The sequence below is a fragment of the Gossypium hirsutum genome, chromosome A10, assembly GCF_007990345.1.
Source record: "Gossypium hirsutum isolate 1008001.06 chromosome A10, Gossypium_hirsutum_v2.1, whole genome shotgun sequence".
NCBI lineage: Eukaryota > Viridiplantae > Streptophyta > Magnoliopsida > Malvales > Malvaceae > Gossypium > Gossypium hirsutum.
Genome location: NC_053433.1, coordinates 74,046,152 through 74,059,737, shown reverse-complemented (window position 1 = coordinate 74,059,737; position 13,586 = coordinate 74,046,152). Strand labels below are relative to the sequence as shown.

The 13,586-nt window shown below is 35.5% G+C and overlaps 1 protein-coding gene across 2 annotated transcripts; it reads left to right on the top strand.

The window, feature by feature from the left end:
* The first annotated feature begins 10,451 nt into the window (after positions 1-10,451).
* LOC107941506 (transcription factor bHLH62) lies at positions 10,452-13,169 on the top strand. Of its 2 annotated transcripts, XM_016875059.2 has the most exons (8): positions 10,497-11,662; positions 11,735-11,902; positions 12,004-12,069; positions 12,149-12,217; positions 12,315-12,386; positions 12,468-12,692; positions 12,790-12,868; positions 12,975-13,169. In XM_016875059.2, exons 1-8 carry the CDS (start codon positions 10,802-10,804, stop codon positions 12,983-12,985), a joined length of 1,551 nt encoding a protein of 516 aa, XP_016730548.1. In that variant the 5' UTR covers positions 10,497-10,801; the 3' UTR covers positions 12,986-13,169. The 2 variants fall into 2 exon arrangements, with proteins under 2 accessions (XP_016730547.1, XP_016730548.1); XM_016875058.2 differs by having other exon boundaries at positions 10,452-11,662; positions 12,790-13,169.
* The last annotated feature ends 417 nt before the right edge of the window (positions 13,170-13,586 follow it).

The following is a 13,586-nucleotide window of genomic DNA, read 5'->3' as shown; positions in this document are numbered from 1 at the left end:
ACCGTTTTGCCCCTAACCTTTGTCATTTTTACGATTTAGTCATTAAGCTCGTATAATGAAACACATGCAATTTCTTTCTTACCCAATCCTAGCCGAATATTTTTCTCTCTTATGGAAACCCACATTTTCCATTATTTTCCTCATTTCTACCACACATTTACATCTTTTGCAAAATGGTCCCTATAAGGGTTTCTTATGAAAACCAACTTGGAAAAGATGTTTAACACACATTTATCTTTCATATTCCTCCATAATCCATCAAAATACCAATAACTCATGCATGGGTAAATTTTTTAACATGAAGCCTAGCATGAAATATGGGTAGAAATGGAAAGAGCAAGCTACCGGGATTTCAAAAATACAAAGAACATGAAAAACGGGGCTTAGGAGCACTTACTATTGAGCTTGAAAATTGAAGAAACCCTAGCTATGGTGTCCTTCAAATTTCGGCAACTATGGGAAGAAGATGAGCATATTTTTGCTCCATTTTTCCCTTTTTATTTCATTAAAAGCCTAATGACCAAAATGCCCTCATGCTCTTTCTTTAAAATTTCATCCATGCAAGCCCATTTTTGTCCAAAAATTTAGAATTTGGGAAAATTTCTCTCCAAGACCTTCTAATTCATAATCTAAAGCAATTTCATACAAATTACTTCTAGAATCCAAGTTTTGAAATTTATTCAATTTAGTCCCTAATTTTCAGTTAGACACCTTATACTTAGAATTTCTTCGTGAAACTTTAACACATGCATATAATCATATTATAGGCCTCATAATAATCATAAAATAAATATTTTGATGTTGAATTTGTGGTCCCAAGACCACTATTTCGACTAGGCCCTGTTTCGGGATGTTACAGTTTCTGCTGAGGGGATCAGAGTTGATCCTAGGAAGATTGATGTTGTACTTGATTGGAAACAACCTAAGAATGTATCTGAGATCCATAATTTTTTGAGTCTTGCAGGATATTATCAACGGTTTGTTGAGGGGTTTTCTCTGATTGCAGCTCATTTGACTAAGCTTTTGTGCAAGGGTGTTCCTTTTATTTGGACTGATGTACAATAATTGAGTTTCAAAAAGCTTAAGTCTGTTCTGACTCAGACTCTTCTTCTGATACAAATTGAATCTGGTAAGGATTTTGTAGTGTATAGTGATGCATCGCACGTCGATTTGGGATGTGCATTAACGTAAGATGGTAAGGTTGTGTCTTCTGTGTCTCATCAGCTTAAGACACATGATGGAAATTATCCGATGCATGATCTGTGACAGCCCTAAAGTGACCCTAGTCAGAAAGCGGTTTCAGGACCGCTAAACCGAGTCACCAAATTATTTGAATATGATAATTATTGTCTAAAATATGTGAATATGAATGTGTGAAAGTTTTAAGCTTCGATTTAGTTAATTGCATGTGAATTTAGTTAATAGGACTTATGTGTGACACTTTTGAAATGTGATAGGTTAATCTATAAGGATCTATTAGTGCATGTAATCAAAAGGGTGGACTTGCATGTCAATTTCCCCACTTAATTAGTAGTGGTCGGCCATGACAATGAGGGTGGACAAAATGTGATGGGTAAAACATGTCATAAACATGTTGTGTTAATGCTTTATGTTAGAAATGATAAAATAAGGAGCATGGTAATAAAATAATGAAAAGGAAAATGATGAAGAAAAAAAGAAAAAAGTTCTCATGTTGTTGAACTTGGCCGAATAGAAGAAAGAAAAAGAAGGGAAAGAGCTTGGAGAAAATCGGCTATGGTGGTTCACTAGACTAAGGTATGTTGATGTTGTTCCATGAGATTCATGCATATTTTTAGTTTTTAGCTTGAGTTCTACCTAGCCCATGGTTTAAATCTTTGCTATGAGATGGAGATGATATTCGGCCATGGGTGTTGTCTTCTTGGTTGGTGTTTGATGTTGTGGTGATGAGGCATGAAGATGAGCTAAGTTTCGGCTAAGGTGGACTTGTGTTGATGTCATTTGCATGCTAAGTGTGAAGTTTTGTAGTGATACATTTGATGGTGATTGATGACTCTTGGATTTTCTTTTTAGCATTTTTGAGTTAGACATTAAGTTCTTTGTTTAACCCATGACCAAAATTGAAATGGTATGGTGTCTTGATGCATTCGGCCATGGTAGGAAGTAGATGAGAATTGGTAGTAAGGTGAAGTGCAAATGTTAGTATTTGATTACTAGTGTATATATGTGTATTAGCCGAGTTTTGAACTTGAAACAAAATGGTATGTAGTCAATACAAGTAACCATATTTGTAGGAAGTATTAAGCATATAATCGGCCTCAACATAGACATGCATATTCGGCCACATGAGGTAGATTGGTGTTGCATGTATTCGGTTAGAGGCAAGCATATTGATGCTTTTATCTTGGCTTAGATAATCGGCTAAAAGAGAGTGTGGGCTAATATGTTGAGTTGATTCATGATTTCATATATATGTGACTCTAATGTCTAATGTATATATGGGTTAAGTACCTTGAGTTTCTCTTTTTGATGTTCAAATGATTAAATCAATTTATTTGTTAAATTAAGCTCAAGAGCAAAGGGGATCTAAATCCGATAAAGGGAAGGAAAAAGTGATCGAATAGCCGTCAAAATCGTTCGACAACATCCGAGGTAAGTTTTCGAGTAATGAAACTTAGTTTACGATTTGATTAAGTCATGACGTATAATCATAACAAATATACGGTGATATAATGATTCTACTTGAATTATATGTTGAGTTAATTAGTCTATACGTATGATGGGTAGCGTATGTGCATAGAGATCATGTCACAAAGCAAACCAAATCATGTTGTTTGTATGTGGCTATTGAGCCGAAAATGGGAATGCTTAATAATTGACTTGTGTTTGAATTCTAGTTATGAAAATGAAATAAAGATGTGTCATGATTTACTGATATGTGCATGAATATTCGGATGATAACGGGGCTAAGTCCCGAAGGCATTTGTGCTAGTGACTAATTCCGGGCTAAGTCCCGAAGGCATTTGTGCGAGTTACTAATTTCGGGCTAAGTCCCGAAGGCATTTGTGCGAGTTACTATATCCGGGCTAAATCCCGAAGGCATTTGTACGAACTACTATATCCGGGCTAAGTCCCAAAGGCATTTGAGCGAGTAGCTATATCCGGTTAAATCCTGAAGGTACTTGGTTTGGGAATGAGCGATCTTGCTGTAATAATTTCAATTAATATGCTCGTAAAATCCCAACGATGAGGTATGTTTCGTATATGCATTGGATTAGTTGATTCCTTTTAAATAGTATTCGCTCAGTCGATTAATGAGCTTCCGACTTTTGGTTAAGTTGATCTCTTATGTATGAGTATAAGGGTTGGTAATGTGAAGTAGGTATGATTTTGAGAATGTGTGTATATGAAATTATCCGTTTAGTCATATGAATGCTATACTTCAATTGTGACTAATTTCATTGCTCAAAACTTACTAAGCATTAAATGCTTACTCCGTTTCTTTGATTCTCTGTTTTATAGATTTTGGTTCGTCAGCTATCGGACTCGGGATTGTCGAAGTCGAAGTCGTCCACACTATCAAAGCCCTTTTGGTACACTTTTGGTTGAACTCTGAAAATGGCATGTATAGGACTACCCTTTTTGTTGTTGGTCATGTACCCTTTGGTTTTGTATAAATTTGGATAGCCATGCGAAAATGGCTTATATATACTTTGAGCATAGCATTATAATCATTTTGTATGTTGTTCATTGAGAGGTATGGAAATGTTTGGTAACGATTAGCCATTGGAATGGTTAATCATGATCATTTTGGTGCTTTGTTTGACAAATTCTAGTTGATTCATGGAAAACCATGAAATAGGTAAAGTTTACCTTAAAAACAGATGCTGACAGCAGCAGTGGTGTGGATTTGAAAAATCACTAAAAATAGTAGGAATGGAATTAAATAGTGAATAAATTATGTAATAAAACCTTGATGAATCTACTTTCATATGGAAGAAACGAAATGATCATATGAGTCGTATTTTAAGATATATTTAAGTTTTCGTGGAACAGGGCCAGAGCGATTTCTGGATCCCCTGATCTGACTTTGGAAATTCACTATAAATTAAACAGAGATAATTAGAGGTCATTCCATATATGTATAGATTTCTTTTTGAGTCTAGTTTCATTAGAAATAAACGGCATAAGTAATGAAGCCCTGTACAGGAAGATATATAAGTCGTAATGCATGAAGGTCAGAGCAGTCGAACCCTGAAACAGAGGAGACTTTAACTAATAAACTGTACTAATTGGCTTGACCAAAAATTCTAGAAAAAAATTTGTAGATGGATATATGAGTCTAGTTTCAGGTAAAATTTACGAAACTGGTTTTCGAGTTTTGGAACTCAAGATATGATTTTCAAGGTAACAGTGACGCAGTTAGCCAGCTTGTCTGGAAATTTTTAAAATGGACTGTGAAAATAAATGAAATAAGTCCGTAAATACCTCGTGTTCGACTCCGGAAACGGTCTCGGGTATGGGGTGTTACATGATCTCAAGTTAGCTGCTGTGGTTTTTATGTTAAAAATCTAGAGGCACTATCTGTATAGTGAAAGGTGTATTATCTACACCAATCACAAGAGTCTTAAGTACCTCCTTACTCAGAAGGAGTTGAATCTTAGGCAGCGTTGATGGATTGAGATGCTCAAAGATTATGACTACAAGATAGGGTATCATCCTGGTAAGGCCAATGTGGTGGCTGATGCTCTTAGTTGTAGAGCGAAGATTGATTTGATGGCGATGTTCACTCATCTTAGTCTATTCAATGATGGGGTTTGTTAGCCGAGTTGCAAGTTAAGTTGACTTAGATTGGGCATATTCGAGAAAAATAGTTAAGGGATGAGCCTTTGGTTATTCAATTTCGTTAGGTTGAGGGTGGTAGTACTTCAGATTCTGGGCTGAATAAGGATGGATTTTTGTGTTTTCAATGTCAGGTTTGTGTACTGAATGATTCTGATCCGAGGTAGTTGATTCTGAAGGAGGCACATAGTAGCCCTTATGCTATGCATCCTGATCGTAATAAAATGTATCGCGATCTCTGTGAACTATACTGGTGGTTGGGTTTGAAACGTGAGGTAACCAATTTTGTTGTGTATTGTCTGACGTGCCAGCAAGTTAAGGATGAGCACCAATTGCCTTCGAGTTTGCTACAACTTGTTAAGGTTCCCTTGTGGAAATGAGAACGAGTGACAATGAACTTCATTTGTGGGTTGCCCTTGACACCCACTAAGAAGGATTCTATTTGGGTCATTGTGGATCGATTAACCAAGTTCGTCTATTTTATTCTGGTTCAGATGGACTACTCTCTACAAAAGTTAGTGAAGCTCTACATTTCTGAGATTGTAAGATTGCATGTGTTTTCGTTTTGATAATTTCTAATAAGGATCCTCGTTCCACTTCTCGATTTTGGAAGAAATTGCATGAGGCTTTAGGTTCGAGATTGGACTTTAGTAATGCGTTCCATCCTCAGACCAATGGTCAATCTGAGAGGGTGATTTAGATACTAGAGGATATGCTTTAGAGTTGTGTGATTGATTTCTGAGGTAGTTGGAAGGATTTTCTATGGTTAGTTGAGTTTGCCTACAATAACATTTCCAGTCTAGCATTCAGATGGCACCTTACGAGGTTTTGTATGGTCGTAAGTGTCGTACTCTGTTATGTTGGACTAAGTTGGGTTAGTAACGAATTTTGGGTCCTGAGTAGGTTTCTGGACTAAATATAAGGTTAGATTGATTCGAGATCATTTGAAGGTGGCTTTTGATATACAGAAGTCTTATGCAGATCTGAGAAGGAAAGATATCAAGTACACTATGGGTGACTTCGTATTCCTTAAGGTATCTCCGTGGAAGCACGTGGGACTGGTAACTTATCAGTTGAAGCTACCTCCAGAGTTGAACCGTATCCATGATGTGTTTCACGACTCGATGTTGAGGCGGTACTGGTCTGATTCATCTCACGTTGTCTCTGTTGAGGAGATCGAGGTTAGAACGAATTTGACTTTTGAGGAGGAGCTTGTTCAAATTTTGGATCAAGATATTAAGGTTCTGAGAAGGAAGTCCATACCGTTAGTGAAGGTTCAGTGGCGGAATCATGGTTCTGAGGAAGCCACGTGGGAACCTGAGGACTTGATGTGTCAGCAGTATCCTCATCTGTTCAGATTAGGTAAATTTCAAGGCCGAAATTTCTTTTAGGGGGTAGAGTTGTAATTTCTTGAATAATTTATTTCTGTTTCTATAAATACCTAACACAAATGTGTATCTATTTTAGTGGTTAAGTGTTCTGGGTGTTTGTGTGAGGTTTGAGGTTCAAGTCCCACTTTTGGAAAATTCTATTATTTTTTAATCCTAGACTTATCCCTGTTGGGTCTGGGCTTCTGGTGTTTGATAGAGGTTGATAGGAACCGAAATTCTGAGGTAGTTGTAAGTTAGCGAGTTAGTTAGGAGTGGGAGGAAAATTAGGGGTAAGTTATCAAATTTCCTTAGGGGTAATTTTATTTTTTCTCTTTTCCAAGAAAGAAAACCTCTCCCATTTTCTGACAGCTTTATTTTTGTTCCCACTATCAAATTTTTTCTCTTTTTCATCTTCCTGTTAATTGCGGTGTTTTCGTACGTTTTGGTAAGTGGTGGTAGTAGGGTTTCGTTATGGAGGTTTCTTTTAATGCCATCTTTATGATGTTGCCCTATTCATTAGTTTGACTTTTAGGGTTTTAGCAGCAGCGAATCGTGAAGAACGGGACTCTCCTCTTGCAGAATCATAGTTGGAGTCGTTCAGGAAACCGAGTAAGTGTTGAACACTCAAATTTCACCCTTTTCGGTTTCGTTAGTTTGGTTTAACTGTGAATTTAGATTGATTTTGGAAGTTTTGTTGTATCGATTTTATATGCTGGTTGGCTCGAGAGTGATTTCGCATTAAAATTATACCAAGTGTGTGTTCTTAACGCGAAAAATCAAGCTTTGGCGAAAGTTAAAAAAGCATTCTATTGACGCCATACAAGCGTGTGATTGGCTGTGTGTTTGACGAAGGCATGGCTGTATGCAGGACACGACTGTGTGATAGTGTGAGTGTGACAATGTGGGCCACATGAGTTAGGTAATATTGGGCGTGTGGGCCACACGAGCATGCCATACGGTCATGTGGGTTTTGGTCTAGCCGTGTGGGCCACACAAGCAAGGCCAACCTAGGCGTGCAGGCCACACGGGCATATGGGCTCATAATTCTGAAATTCTCTCTTAGGTCACACGGGTCATTTCGATTGACTATGGGCCTACTGTAGGGTCGATAAGGGCTAACCAAACCCTATTTTGTATGCTAGGATATTCTGAGAGGCTGATCTGAGTAGGATACTATATGTATGCCTAACTGTACTGTTTAAGTATGCATATTGTCTGTATACAAGCATGTTAAGCATATTAAATCTGTTAATTTTGTATTTGTATTCTGTATCTATTTTTGGGGTGGGTTTTGAATATGTGGAGGAAGTGATCAGTACAGCGACATTTTGCCTATATTCTGGCAGCTTGGCTACATATTATCTGTAACATGTCGCATCGACACTATACGGTGTGTAGGGATACATGGGTGTTTTTAACCCCATAATGTGTGATGGGATGGTCGGAGATGGTGTGTAGAGGATGGGGGTAGGATTTACTATATCTGTTTTGCTTATTTGATTCTAATAACTGCATCTGTTATGGACTTAGATCCGAATCTGTATCTGACTGTATATGAGATTTTTGTATGTATTGCATGTCTATTTTTGTTGGGTGACACACTGAGTTTGCGAAAACTCACTTCTGATTGTCAGTTCTGTTTAGGTAATCCACAGACTTATGCGGATCGGTGCGGCGGAATCTCATGGTGACCACAAGTCCGTGAACTAACTTTAAATATTGTTTTTATTTAATTAAGGATTATTTTTGGGAGTTTTGTAATTATTGGACTATTCGGACTATTTAGTTTTTATTTTGGATTTGAATTTTCATTTTGACTTTTTATTTGCGACGGTTGGCTAGAAACATGGTTTTTACGAAAATAAGGGTTTTTTCTGAAAATACAAATTGGATTTACAAAATATAATGGTTTCTAAGACTTCCGCTGTAAATTATGTTTTGGCAAATGAGTTAATTAAATAACGCTTTCAGTAATAGTTATAAACGAATATGGGTTATATATCAAAATAATACTATTTTCAAATTCCTTCATTGTAACATTACCAGATTCAACTATAAAGTCTAGGCCGAATTTAGAATGTTACAAATTCAACACCCGTTATAGTGTTGAGTTCATAGTGCTATCTTTTTATCATCATGAAATGATGGGATAATAGATTCTCCACATGTTAATCAATAAAACTAAAGGAGTCGAGATTTTCTTAAAAATGCATTCTAAAAAACACCTTTCTCATATATGCATGTTAGTAAATAATATTAAAATATAACAATATAAAGTAAAGAGAAAAACTAAGAGAGTATATTTATTTCATTCAAATTTATATATAAATAATTGTAAAAGATTGCTTAAAGACGTCAACTAAAATTTTTAATATAGATTGTCTCCTATAATGATTTAATGATGTCAAATTATACATTATAAATCATATTCTCAAATAGTAAATAATAATAATAATTAAAAAATGAAATAATATTTGGTACACTTTTAGTGGAGTTTTTAGACTCCATAAGTAAGTTTATTGGATCAACAAGTTTTCTATAGGGTACAGTAAATGTGTGGGGTGTGCCTCGCATTTATTAAACTCTTTGCAGGCACTTAGATTGACAATCGATGAGCAATTGAATAAGGGCAAAAGTAGGCCTGATGTCACGACGATGAGCGTCGGGATGTCGAACAACACAATGAAACCCCAAGATAAACGTGGCATCGACATCGTGACGAGGAGGGCATGGACATCACAATGTTTTCCCAACTTATACAGCCAAGTTTTGACAGTTCAACAAGACTTCTTTGTCTCAATTAAACTCTGATTACTCTGGGAATATTTTAGTCATATTAGGAATTTAATATTAGCCTATTTAAAGGGTTTTTATAACCCTATTTTAGTGAGTTTATAGAATATCCCTTATTAGAGATTTGATGTAAAGTTTTGAGGGGAGTTTTTGAGAGAGCTTTGTATTCGAGTTTTGAGTTTTGCTCTTTTAGGGTTATTTTCTTCATCTTGTACTCTCATTTGTTTACTCATTTAGTAAAAATTCAAAGTCTCCTTTGCTCGTTGTTTTTATCCTCTTGGGAGGAGTTTTCCACGTAAAATTCATGTTCAATCTTCTCTACTTTTTTTATTTCATTGTTTATAAGGGTCGATTCCCAACAAAATGTATTAGTATTTGGTACATTGAAAGTGTATTTTTTTATTCCACAAGTAGCTTTAAAAAAACTGTTATGTGTCTCTTTTTCTAAAAATATTTAAAACCATATCCTTGTAAGACACTTGGCACTTCCTCAGTCTATTTGCGAAGTCTAAAAACTCTATTGGCAGTGTACTAAATAATTTCCCTAATAAAATATTAAAAATAAATATTTAAAAAATACACATGACAATTTTTATGGCTAATTGTGAAATAAAAAAAGTATACCATCAATCTATCAAATACTAATTCATTTTACTATACCCTTATAGGACACTTGTTAACCTCTTAATGTTTGTGAAGTCTAAAAACTCCAATAATAGTGTACCAAATATTATTTTATTTTTTAATTATCATTATTATTACTATTTGACATTTATATTGTATACCTTTGACATCTTAAAAAAAAAAGCTGATTAAATCATTATAGTAGACAATCTATATTAAAATTTGTAGTTGAAGTCTTTAAACAGTGTTTTACAATTACTTAAATATAAATTTGAATGAAAGTAATATACTTTCTTAGTTTTTTATTTTTTTTATTTTTACTTTATTGTTATATTTTAATATTATTTATTGATATGCATATGTAACTATGATTATACCGTGAATGCATTAAATATTAACTCTTAAAAATTTTTAAAATATAATTAATATATTATTTTAAAAATCAAATTAATGTATTTAAATATACATATTTTATTGAAATATATTGAAATTATTATTTTTTATCTAGACTAAAGATAAATTTAAACTTGAAGTGACCGCTTATATTAAAATAATATTTTTGTATTAATATATATTGAAATTATAAAATTAAATGGTAGTTAAAAGAAGAATTTGGAGTAGCTGTCTTTGAAAATTTGTAATGTATTCAATCAATTCGAAACGTTGAAGGCTCCGCATTCCCTTCCGCCGTCTATTACGCAGCCAGTATTAGGCTGAGTCTTGGTGTTTTATTTTTTCACTTAATATTTTCTAATTTATAAGTGTTATTTTAAATTAGGAAAAAATTAAAAAATGAATTGGTTGAAAAAGTTTATTTCATTTTCTTTTTAAGGTCAAATAGACGTTTTCTTTCTTTATCTATCTTTGCTTGCTCTTCACTTTCCCACATTTCATCACTCTTTCTTTGTTTTTCTTTTTCGGTTTGCTTTTTCTCAACTCCTACGCACACCCACCCACCCACCCACACACACACACACTCTCTCTTCTCTTTGCTTTTTCACATTGCCATCATCATTGTTGTATAAGAACAACCTCCCTTTTCCACTCAATTCCAACTGTAAACCTTTGCTTCTTGTTTTTCCTTGGAATATAATTCTGGGTTGTTTCTTGTGTCCTCTTCTTGGGTTTTCACCCTTATTCTCCATCTGTGTCTTCAAATTTTCCTACAAAGTTTTTTTTTTTTGTTCTCTCCCATGGAAAAAGATCAGGTTTTTATGGGTGAGGAACTAAACAGAGCTGCTGCAGCACAAGCAGGTTGGAATTCTTGCAGTTCTGGGATGGAAATGGAAACAGATGAACTGAATTGTGTTGGAAGTTGTTTTTTGAATCGCAAATGGCATAATTCAATGGATCAGAGCGATCCCTTTGAGTCAGCATTGAGTTCTATGGTGTGTTCTCCAGCTGCATCCAATGCTGGAAGTACTAATTTTCCTGCTTCTGGTGATAATACAATGATGACAGATTTGATTGGAAAATTAGGAAATATTTGTAATACTGGTGATATTTCACCCCAATCTTTCATTAAACCACCAAATAACAACAACAATTGCAGTTCCAACACTTCCTGTTACACTTCTTCATTGGATTCACCACCCAAGCTCAATCTTTCTATGATGGGAGGAAACCAGATACTCAAACATCCAAGCTTGGTACCAGTTTCAGCTGACCCTGGATTTGCTGAGAGGGCTGCTAGATATTCCTGCTTTAATGGCCTAAATGCTCAGCTTGGAGTGACTGAAGCTGAATTTGTTCAGCTGACCAGAGTTTCCACGAATCAATCCATTATGGTCACTGGATCTCAAGTACATGTTCCAGACAGCAACAAGAACACACTCCAGAATGGAAATTCATGTTCTCATAAGAGAAACAGTAGGCTCTCAAGGTGTTCATCGCCAGAGAATGGTGATTCCAAGGATGAATCTTCAATATCTGAACAGATCCCAGGTGTGGGTTCAAGCATCAAAGCCCAAAACGATGCCAATGCCAGGAAAAGGAAATCAATGCCCAGAGGGAAAGCAAAAGAAACCCCATCTCCAGCAGCTGCTGATGCTAAGGTATTGCTGTCTTTGAATTATCAAATTCTGAAGATAAATCTATAGGGAAACTAACATTGTTATCCATTTTAGATTGCTGAGGAGAACGATGAATCCACTGCCAAACGAAGCAAGCAACAAAATGACAGTGCTAAAGCAGAAAATAAAGAGAATCCCAAGCCACCAGAGCCGCCAAAAGACTACATCCATGTCAGGGCCAGAAGGGGTCAAGCAACTGATAGCCATAGTCTTGCTGAAAGAGTAAGAAACTTCAAAACCAAGGATCTTTAGTCATTCATTGCGGGGAGTATTTAGGATTTGTATTCATCTGTTTATCCTTTTGTAATCTTGTATATATCCAGGTTCGAAGAGAGAAAATAAGTGAAAGGATGAAGTTCCTTCAGGATCTTGTTCCAGGTTGCAATAAGGTGAGTTTGAAGATGGTACACCATTTTCAGACATTTTTAATCTGGGAATTTACTAAATTGTGAATAAAATTTGTTGCAGGTGACTGGCAAAGCACTTATGCTTGATGAAATTATTAACTATGTGCAGTCGTTGCAGCGTCAGGTCGAGGTAAACCGGAATTCTCCCGTGTCTCTTTCGTTAATTGCACTATTGATTTCAGTTTTGGGTGCTTAAAATTGCTTCTTATATTCTATATTTTCTACAGTTCTTATCTATGAAGTTGGCTACTGTAAATCCAAGGATGAATGCTAACACGGAAGCCTTACTGTCTAAGGATGTAAGTTAATATTCCTCCATGGTATTGTTATCTGTTTATGGTTTAAGTCATCTGAATTTTTGAGTGACAAACTTGCTGCAGATGTTTCGGTCTCGTGGATCTTTGCCGCATTCTCATTATCCAATGGATTCTTCTGTGCTGGCATTCGGTTTAAGGTATCAACCCCAGCAAGGGCTTCCTATGAACAATGTCATATCCAATGACACACAGATTCAATTCTCAATGAATCCAGCAAATGCTGCCTTGCATAAAACACAAGGCTTGCAGCTTCCTCCTGTTGATGGTATTACTGATGCTAACCCTCAGGTAATCAATAAAACCACTAGTCTCTGTGTAGTTTGTAGTTAATTCCTGGTTAATATCGTTCAGAATCTTAACCGAAAGCTGAATAAATTGTCTTCAGATTGGATCATTTTGGGATGATGACCTCCAAAGCATTGTTCAAATGGGATTTGGCCAGAATCCACCACAAAGCTGTCAAAGTAAGCATAGTTGAACAAGATTTTGATGAAATTATATGTGGTGCATGCCAAGTGAAAACTGAGATGTAACTAACCATTAGAACAACAATTTCTGATTCACTTTTAGGCCCTCCATGAGAGACCAAGAGAGGCCTTTGTATATACAGAAGAATTACAGCTTGAGAGAAAATTGATCTATTAATCTGAATATTCCCAGATTGTTTTCTGCAAATTCATTCTTTAGCGAATTCTTACACGGATTCCTGATTTGTAATATGGTAGGACTAATTGCAATGAAGTGGTGCATTATTTATGATTTCAACCATGTGTGTTGGCCTTAACTAATTTAGAAATGAAAGTTGATATTTCCATTTGAGAAACTTTATACCTAACTTAACCGAATTTGAATTATGGACAGACAAAGATATTATTTCGAGCTAAATCCCAGATTTTAGTTAGGGGAATATTGATGAAAACTGAATCCCATGAATTTGTCCATTTTCCTTTTCACTTTCTTGGCAACCAAACAAATACTAGAGTTGAATGAAAATGATTGATAGTATTTAGCTGAAAATTTTGAAGATGTTGGGGCGGGGATTAAATTCAAATCTGTTTTAACTAATGGGAAAATTAGATTTGTTTATTTGTAAACAGCTGTTAAGGGTGGGGACAAATGGTCACTTAAGTCTTTACTTTATTATTAACAATGATCTGTTTCCTTGAGCTGGAATCCAAACTC

Coding starts and splice junctions, on each gene's coding strand:
- LOC107941506 (XM_016875058.2), top strand. CDS start 10,802: ATGGAAAAAGATCAGGTTTTTATGGGTGAGGAACTAAACAGAGCTGCT. Junction 12,387..12,467: donor AAGCCTTACTGTCTAAGGAT/GTAAGTTAATAT, acceptor AACTTGCTGCAG/ATGTTTCGGTCTCGTGGATC. Junction 12,693..12,789: donor TTACTGATGCTAACCCTCAG/GTAATCAATAAA, acceptor AATTGTCTTCAG/ATTGGATCATTTTGGGATGA.